The following is a 14,812-nucleotide window of genomic DNA, read 5'->3' as shown; positions in this document are numbered from 1 at the left end:
TAATATAGGTTTTACTTGTTTGTTTAGTATAGATGCTTTATATTCAACTTTTTTCATTTTGAGTCAACTCTAATTTTCTTTTCTTATTTTTTAAACGAATGTATAGATAGGAGTTTTATACTTTTAGTCGGTATTTCCTCTTTTGAATTTTTAAACGAATGTATATAATTGTTTCTTTGCTTAAAATCATTTGCTTTTGTCGATGAAATCATATAAAATAGTTACGTATTGTTGCTCTTTTGTAAGCAATAAAATATTTTCGATTTTAATGTTGTGATACTTTTCAATTAAATTTGTTTTTTAAGAAACTTTTAAAGGACAATGTTCTCTTTGCATCTTTTACTCCTTATCAATCTTTATTAGTATACTTTGACTTCAATTGAAGGGAGCCTAATGGTTGATTGGATGATTCAATTTCTATTTTAAACTCTCCATTGGTTGATGGAAATATCATGGTGAAAGAAAAAAGAAAAATTTAATGATGGGAAGTTGCTTGATGATGGACAATCCTATCTTGTACTTCTAAGATTTAGTTTTAGACATGTTCCTACAAAACTTAAGTGCTCATATTTTTGCACTATTATTTTGGTAGACTTCAAGATTTAATAATTTATAATATTTTTGTTGATGTTAATTTTTATTGTATATTTTCTTATCATACATATTAATATGTATGATACAAAAAAATATGTAATAAATATCAATATCAACAAAAATATTATAAGTTATTAAATTACAAATTAAAACTTGATATAATGTATCAACTTATATTGAACTATGGATTATTTATAATATTATATATTAGAAAAAATGGTTAAAATTGAATTCGGATATATATATATATATATATATATATATATATATTAATAAATAAATAAATAAAGGTTAAAGCTTCTAACTAGAACCTTGATCATGCAAAAAATTGTGTTAGGTGTACAAACATATTTAATATTTATTTTATATAACTTAAATCTATATTTACCTGTATTTTTCTATTATATTTTCTTTTTTCCTTTTAATTTACAAAATTATTATCTCGTTTTAATATGATTTTTATTTTATATGATGGTGAAAATAACTATTCTTGTTTTTGTTTTTTGTGTATAGCTTTTGTTCTCGATTCATTTGAACATATACTTTGCTGGTTGGATTTGTTATTTTGAGCCAATTCCTTCGAGAAATTGACTTTCATACGAATCTTTGAAAACATGAAACAAATTAAAAGTAGAAAACAATTTATAAAATGTAATAGTTTTGCTTCGTATTGTTAATCACTTTGACTATACATTTAAATTTAGCACGACAGTGAATTGAAATTAATATTATCATTTTTAAAAACACTTTATGAACAATATTGATATAGTACAATTCGGTTAAAATAGTATAGTCCAAATTAAAATTAATATAGTTTGATTCAAAAGTGTAATTAGAAAAAATGTTTGGTTCATAACAGTTGGTTCATATCGTTGTTCGGTTCACTAAATTCAGTTTAGTTTGTTAGAATAAAAGACAATTCAATTCAATTTGTTTGAATAAAATTAACGAAAATTTGTATGAATTAAATATAAAATATGTGACAATAATACTGACTTTGTATGTGGTAATGACACTTGCTTGACATATGACACTGCCATGTGTCATAATGTTGACTTGGATGTGAACAATTTTTTAAAATTTTTTAAAAAATTTAAAAAATAAAAAAAATAACGAAATGACACATGATTGTCGTTGTTCACTTTTGGTTAACAATTTAAATGTCGTCACAAAAAATAATCAAATTGATCATAATTTATACAAATTAATATTTTTTTAACTTAAAAAAATAAAATGATATTTTAACACATAAAAAAAGTCACATCAGATTATAAGAGAAAATTGTCAAAATATCATTGTCCTTCATAAAAATATGACCAAATCGAAGAAAGAGAAACGAAACTTGGGACAAATGATGTCTTTAAGAATAAAAAAAATAATATTCTCTTCCCCCGACCTCTTCACCTTTTATCTACAACTTCCTCTTTTCTTCAGAATTTGCTCATTCCTCGTGCTCATTGGAAGGTGTTGCGCTTCCTATCACACAAAGGTGTTGTCTTCTTCCGGTGAAGTGTGGGCTGGCTTACGTTTGTGTGATGTCCGAAATTACCCATATCCTCGATTAATCCGGTTGGGCTGAATCCAGCCAAACCCGAATGTTGCTTAGCTCTAGGTGCAGAGCTGAACTTAGGGTTTTGTTGTTTGTTCCTTGGTCTTCTATCAATCCAACACATTTGATCCTTGCATAAACTTGGAAAGCTTAATAATTTAGGAGACAAACATGCTAGTTTATGAAAGCATAAATACAATGTAGGCATACACAAACTTAAACATAAAACATAAACCACAAAAGTGACTAACTCCTAATAAAGCAAATATTATTAAAAAAGTAAAACACCCATGTCACATCATAAAAATAAATAATTATAAATATATTTAAATAATGGTTTAACACATCTCAAGACATCTAATGCATCATCAATATTCTTTGGACAACAATATAAATAATATTAACTACTAAGAATATTTTGTTGTAACGACTAAACATTGATAATGAAGTATGTCAAACAACAAACCCATCTTATTCATCTTTGGATTGATTTATCATCAACCAAAACAAAACCTTCTAATTATCACATTTTACCATCACATGTATGTAATCTGGCCAAATATTAATTTTCTTTTGGAACAACCAATATTCGCATGATATACATAAACACTGATGTTTAACATTTTTCACTAACTATGATCATTAACTGCAAAAAGTATTAAACTTGAATATTTTGTTAACTTCTTGATTTAATTTACTCACAAAAAATATTAAACTACCAAAACATTGAATATTTTATTTATACTGAAACTAAATATTTATAGGTATTTATTTTAATACAAAAATTTTATCAGGTTTTTATCTTCTCCAACGCGCATGAACTAACCCCTAAACGGAATCTCTGCCGGCACACTTTAGAGCAAACCACAGCCATTGACGGCCAAAAAAAGGGCCTGGAAAATCAAATTGCCGCTTGCGAAGCCGCCGTCCCGAACCAGATCGCCGCCGTCGCGAGCCACCTACGCGAACACAACCAGATCGGTGTTGCGAGCCACCTCCGCTGCGACGAAACCAGAGCCAGCAGATGTCTCGCGAAACCAGGCTGCCACGACGAACCACCACACGTTGACGAAGCCACGCGTTGCAGAACCACTGCGAATCAGATCGACGACGAGGGCACTTTCTGACGCGAAATCCCCATCACTGCGGCGCCGGCCACCACGCAGCCACCTGCGACGAAAAAAGCTGCCCGGAGAAGACGCGAAACCAGACGCGAACACACCTACATTGCGAGAATCCTCCACCTCCGTTCCAAACAGAACCGCAGGCCACCGTGACAGAAATCGATGTCGATTGCGCCAATGCGACAGCCACCACGGTACCTGCAAAAAACCAGACCAGACAGACCCCCGCGAAGCAACCCACCGTCGACGAGAACGCAACTTCAAGAAAGGGTTCAGTCTTCTTCATCGTGATTTGGCCGTGCTCAATGAAGAAGAAGGGTTTGAAATCCAAGCGAGAGACGAAAGGTTAAAGAAATTGGGGATTTAGGGTTCTTCGAAACCCTTGAGAATCAGATTTGGGGATTATCTTGATTAGGGCTGCCAACGTTTGGTGACTTCAAATTCGAAATAGACAACCTAAAAAATACGTTGTTTTTTGGTTGATTCTAAACAAAGCATTCATTCATCTACGATCACAGAACTAATGCAGTCTCTCAAGTCACACCATGCTGTTTCATCTTCTCTTTTCAATCAATTCTCTTATCAGTCTATGACATTCTTCCTATCTTTCTCAACCAAAAGCCGTTGCCTACACTTCAACGAAACCACTTCAATAATTGATTACCTGAATTCCGACTTGCAGTTCTCCAGAACCCAATCCCTTTATGTCTCCAAACGTGTTTCAGGGTGCAGATTCCCTCAAAACCCCTTATCAGTGCTCACTTTCTTCAAACAAATAGGCTTTTCCCAAAGCCAGATTCTCTCCCTGATTCGTCAAAGACCCCAGATACTGTTTACAAACGTTGAGAAAATCTTGAGACCCAAAATTCAGCTCTTTCAGATGTCTGGATTCCAGGGTTACGAGTTATGCAGCTTCATTTCAAAGAATCCCTCCATTTTGACTCATAGCTTGAAGAAAACATTGGTCCCCTCAGTTGAAGCTATTAGGAAAATTGTCTACGACCAGAAAGATTTTATTCTTGTTTTGCACAGATGTGGCTGGATACTCCCAAAGTACAAAAGAATTATGGAGAATGTCGTCTTCTTGGAGAGTTGTGGCATTCTTGGGACTCATCTTTCATTGCTACTCAAACTTCATCCAAGGCTTTTCGTTGCACAGCGGTCTACTATTGAAAACAATGTTTCTCGAGCTGTAGACTTGGGTTTCCGTGAAAATTCAAGAATGCTTGTCCATGCAATTCATACATTAAGTTGTTTGAGCGATAAAACATTTGAGAGAAAGTTGAAACTAATTAATTGTTTTGGTTTTTCGAAGGATGAGGGCCTGCAAATGTTCAAGAGAACCCCGACTTTGTTTAGAACATCAGAGAAGAAGTTGAAAGTTGGAATGAAATTCTTCTTGCATACAGTTATGCTGCCCAAGTCAGTCCTTATTCACCAGCCTAAGATTTTAATGTACACATGGAGGATCGCGTGCTTCCTCGATATAAAGTCTTCCAACTGTTGAAATCAAAAAATCTCTGCAAGAAAGTCCCCAGTTATATTCATGTGTTGTGCTTGTCTGAGGAGATGTTCTTGGACAAGTATATATCACAGTTCAGAGAAAATGCAGAGGAGTTATTAGTAGCATACAAGGGTCATTATCTGGAGGCATAACCATACCTTCAATTCTGTTTTTTCACTCTTCCACAGGGTTCTAATACTGAAATTATTTAGATAGTGTTGTGCATAACCATGGAATGTCTCATTGTAGTAATGAAGATGGCTCGTTTATTGTATCTGTTTATTGATTATGCATCTTTCTTTCCCATGGTAATTTGGTGGTCATAAGAACCTTGGAAGATCCACACGAAAATAAGCAATCCACTTTGACTGCTCCTTTAAAGAGGTATGCAGAGTATATTTTCTTGATCTTGTTGACTTGTTCCCCAACTGGGATATGCTCCAACGTTGAATTGTAAAATTAGCCTGTATTCATCTTCCAGCACCCTTGTTTAGCTTTTAAATCGTGAGCATTAATTAGACTGTTTCTATGTTGTGAATTATGTAAGTTAATTTGATTAGTCAAATTTGTATGTGCGTAAGTAGGATTGATATCGAGTTTCCTTTTACTCCCTTCCACCTTCTACTATTAAGAGAGAAAAAATCAAGAAGAACGTGGGTTGCATTAGTAAATCTTAGGTGGTACTTGAAAGTTGAAACCATTGAGACATTATTATGCTGCTTTATTGTCAACGTTTAAGACTGCTTTTTTTTAATGGCTTTTCAATGAGGGACTAAAGGTATGCATCACTGCTTTCACTTGTTTATCACTGGAATATATTTGGTAGTATTTGAACTAAGCTAAAAAATGCCAAAATATAATCCCTTCAACTGCAGCTGCAACAAATCTTCTTACAATCTCTTTCCCTTACAAGATGGACCATTCTTTGCTGTGACAGTTTCATCTTGTCACCTTGCAGTGGCCCTCCAGCCCCGTCTTATGATTTCCTGACTCAACAGCTAAACCTGAAAACAATCAAAGAAGAGTTCATATTTTGTATATTAATTCTGATGCATTATCTTTGAAGGTCCGCTCATGATATTTTGTATCACTCTTCTGCAGGGTTGTTATATTATAATAGATAAATATTACAATAGACAACATATGTGTATAAGGACACACATTAAAAGAAATAATTATCTATTTATTTTAAAAATCAAATAATTTTAAAAATAATCTTTAGAAATACATACCGTGGGTTAAATCGATTCAATATAGAATTCGAGCATTTTAGAGATTTGTATGAAGATTTTAAATTTAAAAAACTAATAATACTATTTACGAACTAAAATAATAATTTATTAGATATTAAAGGTTAGAGTTGAAATATATTTTTATTTTTACGGTAAATCAGTTTAATAATAAATCAAATGAATAAAATAATTATTCAGAGAAGTAATACTTTAAACATAATATATTCTTTAATAATTTATTAAATGACCAACTAATTATAAATTCTAAAATTATAAATTTAATATAATAATAAAACAAAAAAAAATATTACTTCTCTAAATATAGGGAGCCCATTAACTATAATACAGTAACATTCGCAAGAATTTTTTTTCTTCTAGTCTCTAAAATACGCCATTTCAAAGTATAGTTTATTGTTAACTCTACTTGGTTACATAGTGAACTAATTTTCAAGTCTTTTATTAATGGTGGTAAATTCAAAACCCCATTACCATTATGAAAAAGCAGATAAGTTCTTGCATGTGATTGTTAGGTGTAATAAAGTAGTTTCGAACCTTAGTGTAGTCAAAGTTCTCTCTAATAACAACCGTCCACCTTAAAAAACACTTACGGGAATCATAAAAGCTGGTCAGTATTTTGAATTTGAGTCAAAATAACTGGTTCTAGAAGTGTCAAGTTTGGTACATAATGGTTTGTTTTCTAAAAGATGGTGGTAGTGACATAAATCAGCGGTGGAACCGGGAAGAGTAAATGGTATAAGAAAGAAGAAATCTTTGGCGTGAGTTGAAAATTAGAACTTTGTTTCTTTCGAGCTGCATGACTTGGACTCGCTTTCCCCCCTCTCTTTCTGTCTTTTGTGAAAGAACATGACAACGTTAAACTATCTATTAACTGAGATAAATGTGGAAGCAATACTCAACCAGCAACGTTAGATTGAGATAAATTTAACTACGGTTGATACACTACACCATGAACATGCAAAAATAAAATTCCAGAAACATATTCGTTTTAATGTTTGGTATGGTAGGAGCCACTTACATTCTGGCTCTCTGATCGTAATTTAAAATTCAACAAGTGCGATGAGTTGTTTAATTTCCACATAAAGACACACGAATAATAATTACCCATAACCACATAAGCATCTTATATATATGGGAATGATGTGATTCTTGCAAGCTGCAACTGAAACTTTTGTTTATTTCGCCAATTCTGAAGAAGGGTCCTCTTGGAATCTGATACCATCTAGCTGCTCCATGGAAAACTCTCATGTTTGTGAGGGTGGGAGAGGAAGATACTGATTTTTGATGAAAGAGATAAATGTTTATGTTTATTTTTTTTGCTTTTTATTATGATAATAACAGATAATTAAAACAGCAGTATACAATACTAACCATAGAATTATCAAGTACTTAAAGAAAATCTCTTCCTTTTATTTTATTTCCTTGAGAAGATTAGGACTAAGCCGTCAACTTTGGCCATGGTTCAATGTTACTGTATATACATCAGTACTTGGTTGTTTTGGAGTTTGACACCATTATATTCCGTGGAAAATTAGAAAAAGCTCTTCTTAATCGCTGTTCAGAATCTTAACTGGATAGCTCCTACGAAAAACAATTAGTCCTCATACACATACCTATTCAAAACATGTCACTATTTCTTTCTTATTTTAGTTCATAATCTTCCATTTACACCCTCATAACACACTATAAAACAAGTTACACCAACTCAACTTATAATCATTTGAGCTTAACCAAGTTTGTCGAGAAACCATATACCTTGCATCGAACACTTTTCAAACCAACCTGCATCATGGAACAGGAACTCATCATGTTCAAAGGTTCATGGAAAGGCAACAAGAGTTGCTTCAAGTGAAGCTGGATATGATCCAAGGATGAGGTGGCGTGCTGCTAATCCAGCAGTAGAGACCACACGCGCTTGGAAGGGACAACATGGTCGTGCGGCGAACTCAGATAACACCTCACTTGATAACGATGAAACTTTCAACAGTTTCATTCGACGTGCCAAGGGTAAACTTAGAACCGTGTCCCACATCGGTCGGGAGCAGAGCAACGTTACACCTGTACCACTACGAGATGATGACGAGGCTAATGCTAGGGATAACCTAAACGACCAGTTTTCGAATTTTATCAAGAGTTCGAAGAAGAAGTTGAGAAGTACATCAAGCATGAGGAAGCATGGTTCCTTCAACAGACGGTGACCATTGATAAACCAGGGAACCTCAAAGAGAGTGATTTGACATGTGGGTCCATCCAATATTCTGTTATATATACTGCATGAAAATAAGATCCTAAGCCATGCAAGCATTATTATACTTTACATTTTTTTCTATTTCAAGCACAGTAAATGTGAAATGTTTATTTGGGGGGAATAATTTCGACTGGTTTATTGTTTGTTTGTAAGAAATTAATATACATTGATGTTTTGTCTTTAATGAAAGGTTTCTGATTAATCTGTAGTGTTTTTATTGAAAGAATAATTAATATCAGTTTATTAACAGGAAGGATCAGAGGGCAGCTATATATAGGAAATGACTCAATGAACATACATACCTGCATTAGACCCAACACCTCTACTTCTTCACCGACTTTAATGACGCCTTGTTCAACACGGCCAGTGGCAACTGTTCCACGTCCCTTCATCACAAATGAAAAATATAAAGCAGCTGAAATGATGGAAACCATTGCCCCCATATTTATTTATGTCCATACAATCCAATATATGTAATGAAACAAATGCAGATTTTGAGAGAACTAAGTGTTGAAAATAGAAATTTTGATATTCTCTTTAAGGGAAAAAAAAACAATTATATGAGACAACAGTTTTTAAAGCACTATGTTAAGATTTAAATTACCACTGCGTCATATCATTACAAAGAGCAAGGCCGTAACAAATGCTACCTCCTTTCCTTTTTTATTCTTCAAAAACCCTAGACCGAATTAAGAATTTGAAATTTAAGATTTTGAAATTTTATCCTTCACCTAACTAGAGATTTAGAAGAACAAGAAAGAATTTGTTAAAGTGACCACAGTTACAAAGATGACCGGTATTATAAACATCTATTCCACATATGCTCCAGTGTTCATAATCCCATCTGCTTATGATGTTAAGCACATCAATAATTGCTGTAGTTTGAGTGAACTGAAGGAGCATATAAGGAATTTAAAGCAATTTTAACGTAAACAGAATAGTAATAAATAGTACTTCTTAAACAGTGTCGTTACCTAAACGGTGTTTATACTGGAGCAGATGGAAAGTGATAGAACATGATAAAAACACAAGACTTACATTACAAATTGTAACAATTTTATAACTGAGGCCATCTTTACTTCAATGAATCTGCTTTCTTCAAAAATTAACCCAAAAAATAAAGTTCAGGTCCTTTTACCTGAATTGAGAACACATCTTCAATTGGCATTAGGAAGGGCTTGTCAAGTTGGCGAACAGGGTCAGGAATGTATGCATCTACAACATCCATTAATTTTAGAATGGCCTGTCTTCCAATCTCGTCATTTGTACCCTGTAAAGCAGACAACGCTGAACCTCTAATGATCGGGATTTCATCCCCAGGGAACTTGTAGAAGCTCAGTAGCTCTGCAAAAAACATTATCATAAAAACACATTTTAGCAAACACAAAGATTACAGAAACTTAAGCAGGTTTATTCATTTTCTGAGCATGGACAAGAGAAGAGAAGCCTTAGAGAAACACCCTACCACGTAACTCCATTTCTACAAGCTCTAACAACTCTGGATCATCAACAGCATCAACTTTATTTAGAAAGCAAACAAGAGATGGCACACCAACCTGCATAATACATTTAAAGATAAAATATGTCAATCTAGAAGTAAGGAGAAAGGTGTAGACGTTCTAGGTATATATATACAAACCACATCAGTAGAATACCTACTGGCGAGCAAGAAGAATGTGCTCCTTGGTTTGAGGCATTGGTCCATCAGGTGCAGATACAACAAGTATACCACCATCCATCTGGGCAGCTCCCGTAATCATATTCTGAAAAAAAAAACAGACAATTATAAAGCATACAGTGAACAAAATAGGAATCTGACAAATGCAGCTGTTGCCAATATACAGTGTAATCAATACCTATAAAATATATTTTGTTACAAACTAATCTACTTCCAAATTCCTAGCATAAATTTTCCATCTCATTTTGAAAAGAAGGTCAGGCTACACAAGCACCAAAATATGCTAAATTCCACAATTAACTATTATACAAGGTAAAATTGCTTAAATTTGTTCGCCACAACTTAGCCACCCAGCTTCCATTAGGCAATTGATAACTCCAATAAAAAAAAACATTCTTAGAGAAACTAAACCAAATTCGAAAGCTTACTTTAACATAATCCGTGTGTCCAGGGCATCCACATGCGCATAATGTCGTTTTGCAGTCTCATACTCCACATGAGCCTGAAAACCGAAATATAGAGCAAGCATACATATCAACAGAAAATAACACAATCGATTGTAAGACCAAAAGAGTGCGATTCCATACCGTTGCAATGGTGATTCCTCTCTTCTTCTCTTCAAGAGCCTTGTCAATTTCATCAAAGGCCACAACCTTAGCCTTCCCTTCATCCGCAAGCACCTGATCAAACCTAATTGAGTAATAAACACCAAAACATCCACCTCAACACACATTTAAACAAAGAGTGAATCAAGACCTTGGTGATTACCGCAGTTAGCGTGGTCTTCCCATGATCCACGTGTCCAATAGTTCCGACATTAACGTGAGGCTTCCTGCAAAGTCAAACAATAAGATGAACAAAACAAGTAAAAGACATACTAATAACGATTACTGTTACTTGTATATTTTAAATTTTGCGACGAAAAAGAGAAAGCGAGAGTGTTACGTTCTGGTGAAAGTTGCCATGGATCTCCACCATGGATTGGAATTGAAAGAATAGAAGGAGGTGGAGGTGGAGTCACTGGGAGTAGAGAGAGGAGAACGAGATACGGAAGAGTGGATTTGAGAGGCTAAGGGGAAGAGGCGGCGAGAAGTGGAAGAGGAGTGTCTGAGAAGAAGAGTGGCCATTGATGAAGTGATGAGGAGAATGAAAAGCCCTAACTATGGAGTGCAGAGGCGAGGGTTTTAGGAGAAGGAAGACAAAAGCGAAGAGCAGTGAGTGCGAAGAGCGAGGGTTTTAGAATGGGCGCCCGACACCGACCCGTCATATTCGTGCGGCCCAATTCGAGCACTCTCATAATGTTTCGGAGCACATACATACTTCTTTTTTTCTGTTACAAATGTTTTTTTCTTCTTGCTCCGACAGAAAATATTTGAAGTGATTTTTATCTTATTGACTTAATTTAAAGTTTTAGATAAATGAATTAATTCGTGTCTGGTTTAACTTATTTAGTTAAATGGTATCTTTTGGTAAATTTTAGATATATTTTATGAGAAATAATTATGTTCGAGGTAGAAAAAATTATATATTAGGACAGGGTTATTCTGGTTCAAAAACTGACCATTTTTCTCTTTATTTTATTTTTTTTATGAAAATGCATTAACTTGTGATAAGTATAAATAAAATGAATAAATAAATTAAAAGATAATTTATGTAATATAGGTTTTACTTGTTTGTTTAGTATAGATGCTTTATATTCAACTTTTTTCATTTTGAGTCAACTCTAATTTTCTTTTCTTATTTTTTAAACGAATGTATAGATAGGAGTTTTATACTTTTAGTCGGTATTTCCTCTTTTGAATTTTTAAACGAATGTATATAATTGTTTCTTTGCTTAAAATCATTTGCTTTTGTCGATGAAATCATATAAAATAGTTACGTATTGTTGCTCTTTTGTAAGCAATAAAATATTTTCGATTTTAATGTTGTGATACTTTTCAATTAAATTTGTTTTTTAAGAAACTTTTAAAGGACAATGTTCTCTTTGCATCTTTTACTCCTTATCAATCTTTATTAGTATACTTTGACTTCAATTGAAGGGAGCCTAATGGTTGATTGGATGATTCAATTTCTATTTTAAACTCTCCATTGGTTGATGGAAATATCATGGTGAAAGAAAAAAGAAAAATTTAATGATGGGAAGTTGCTTGATGATGGACAATCTCTATCTTGTACTTCTAAGATTTAGTTTTAGACATGTTCCTACAAAACTTAAGTGCTCATATTTTTGCACTATTATTTTGGTAGACTTCAAGATTTAATAATTTATAATATTTTTGTTGATGTTAATTTTTATTGTATATTTTCTTATCATACATATTAATATGTATGATACAAAAAATATGTAATAAATATCAATATCAACAAAAATATTATAAGTTATTAAATTACAAATTAAAACTTGATATAATGTATCAACTTATATTGAACTATGGATTATTTATAATATTATATATTAGAAAAAATGGTTAAAATTGAATTCGGATATATATATATATATATATATATATATATATATATATATATATATATATATATATATTAATAAATAAATAAAGGTTAAAGCTTCTAACTAGAACCTTGATCATGCAAAAAATTGTGTTAGGTGTACAAACATATTTAATATTTATTTTATATAACTTAAATCTATATTTACCTTATTTTTCTATTATATTTTCTTTTTTCCTTTTAATTTACAAAATTATTATCTCGTTTTAATATGATTTTTATTTTATATGATGGTGAAAATAACTATTCTTGTTTTTGTTTTTTGTGTATAGCTTTTTGTTCTCGATTCATTTGAACATATACTTTGCTGGTTGGATTTGTTATTTTGAGCCAATTCCTTCGAGATATTGACTTTCATACGAATCTTTGAAAACATGAAACAAATTAAAAGTAGAAAACAATTTATAAAATGTAATAGTTTTGCTTCGTATTGTTAATCACTTTGACTATACATTAAATTTAGCACGACAGTGAATTGAAATTAATATTATCATTTTTAAAAACACTTTATGAACAATATTGATATAGTACAATTCGGTTAAAATAGTATAGTCCAAATTAAAATTAATATAGTTTGATTCAAAAGTGTAATTAGAAAAAATGTTTGGTTCATAATAGTTGGTTCATATCGTTGTTCGGTTCACTAAATTCAGTTTAGTTTGTTAGAATAAAAGACAATTCAATTCAATTTGTTTGAATAAAATTAACGAAAATTTGTATGAATTAAATATAAAATATGTGACAAATTTGTCAAAATATCATTGTCCTTCATAAAAATATGACCAAATCGAAGAAAGAGAAACGAAACTTGGGACAAATGATGTCTTTAAGAATAAAAAAATAATATTCTCTTCCCCGACCTCTTCACCTTTTATCTACAACTTCCCTCTTTTCTTCAGAATTTGCTCATTCCTTATGCTCATTAGAAGGTGTTGCGCTTTCCTATCACACAAAGGTGTTGTCTTCTTCCGGTGAAGTGTGGGCTGGCTTACGTTTGTGTGATGTCCGAAATTACCCATATCCTCGATTAATCCGGTTGGGCTGAATCCAGCCAAACCCGAATGTTGCTTAGCTCTAGGTGCAGAGCTGAACTTAGGGTTTTGTTGTTTGTTCCTTGGTCTTCTATCAATCCAACACATTTGGCGCCGTTGCCGGGACCAATCGTTTCGTTCAAAGTAAAATTTTCAGTGTGTTTGTGTTCTGTGTTTTGGTGTGTGTAGTTCAAGTGTGGTTGAGTTGGTATATGTTCATTGTGATGTTAATGTTGTGTTAAGTTCAGTGTCTGTTTCCATTCCTGTGTGTTTCTGTTTAGTGTAGTGAATAGTGTCGCCGTGCATGTATGCATGGTGTCATTTGTAGTTGAATAGTGTTTGAATAGTGTCCGAATCTGGCATTTAACTTCTGGATTTTTGTTTTGGTAGCTACGGAGCTTGTTTTAACTTGAAATTTTTTTTCCCCACTTCTAAGACGTTGAACTTGATAGGAAAAATAGCTAGAGCAATTGGTATGGTCTGAGTTAAGAGATTCAAAAAAATTTTGGACTGATTTTAAGTGAAACTTCAAAGGACCATAACTTTTGCTCTGGTTATCAGGTTTTTATCTTCTCCCACGCGCATGAACTAACCCCTAAACGGAATCTCTGCCGGCACACTTTAGAGCAAACCACAGCCATTGACGGCCAAAAAAAGGGCCTGGAAAATCAAATTGCCGCTTGCGAAGCCGCCGTCCCGAACCAGATCGCCGCCGTCGCGAGCCACCTACGCGAACACAACCAGATCGGTGTTGCGAGCCACCTCCGCTGCGACGAAACCAGAGCCAGCAGATGTCTCGCGAAACCAGGCTGCCACGACGAACCACCACACGTTGACGAAGCCACGCGTTGCAGAACCACTGCGAATCAGATCGACGACGAGGGCACTTTCTGACGCGAAATCCCCATCACTGCGGCGCCGGCCACCACGCAGCCACCTGCGACGAAAAAAGCTGCCTGGAGAAGACGCGAAACCAGACGCGAACACACCTACATTGCGAGAATCCTCCACCTCCGTTCCAAACAGAACCGCAGGCCACCGTGACAGAAATCGATGTCGATTGCGCCAATGCGACAGCCACCACGGTACCTGCAAAAAACCAGACCAGACAGACCCCCGCGAAGCAACTGATGAGTCATTATTTTCTTCTATTCCACTAGCCTTTGTGCACCCATTAGACAGTTGATTAGTGCTTAATTGTTCATCATTAGAGTGTTTTTCATCTGTTGGGCTTTATTGGGCCACTGTTCCGAATTTGGACTAATTTCACATTATTTGGCCTAATTTTTGTTTTTAATTATTTTTAGGTATTTGGGTGAAGCAATT

At 33.8% G+C, this 14,812-nt stretch overlaps 1 protein-coding gene and 1 pseudogene across 1 annotated transcript; one reads left to right on the top strand and one right to left on the bottom strand.

The window, feature by feature from the left end:
- The first annotated feature begins 3,580 nt into the window (after window positions 1–3,580).
- LOC114172675 lies at window positions 3,581–4,774 on the top strand. The gene has a single exon (XM_028057009.1). The coding sequence runs from the start codon at window positions 3,791–3,793 to the stop codon at window positions 4,772–4,774; it is 984 nt and encodes a 327-aa protein (XP_027912810.1). The 5' UTR covers window positions 3,581–3,790.
- Window positions 4,775–7,737: 2,963 nt separating this feature from the next.
- Window positions 7,738–11,074, bottom strand: LOC114172681 (annotated as a pseudogene).
- Between the last annotated feature and the right edge of the window lie 3,738 nt (window positions 11,075–14,812).

The sequence above is a fragment of the Vigna unguiculata genome, unplaced genomic scaffold, assembly GCF_004118075.2.
Source record: "Vigna unguiculata cultivar IT97K-499-35 unplaced genomic scaffold, ASM411807v1 contig_678, whole genome shotgun sequence".
Classification (NCBI taxonomy): domain Eukaryota; kingdom Viridiplantae; phylum Streptophyta; class Magnoliopsida; order Fabales; family Fabaceae; genus Vigna; species Vigna unguiculata.
The sequence above is the reverse complement of the archived record's forward strand: the minus strand, read 5'-3'. Positions and strand labels throughout refer to the sequence as shown.

Bases quoted from the DNA above. Each gene is read 5' to 3' on its own strand.
- LOC114172675 (XM_028057009.1), top strand. From the start codon at position 3,791: ATGCAGTCTCTCAAGTCACACCATGCTGTTTCATCTTCTCTTTTCAAT.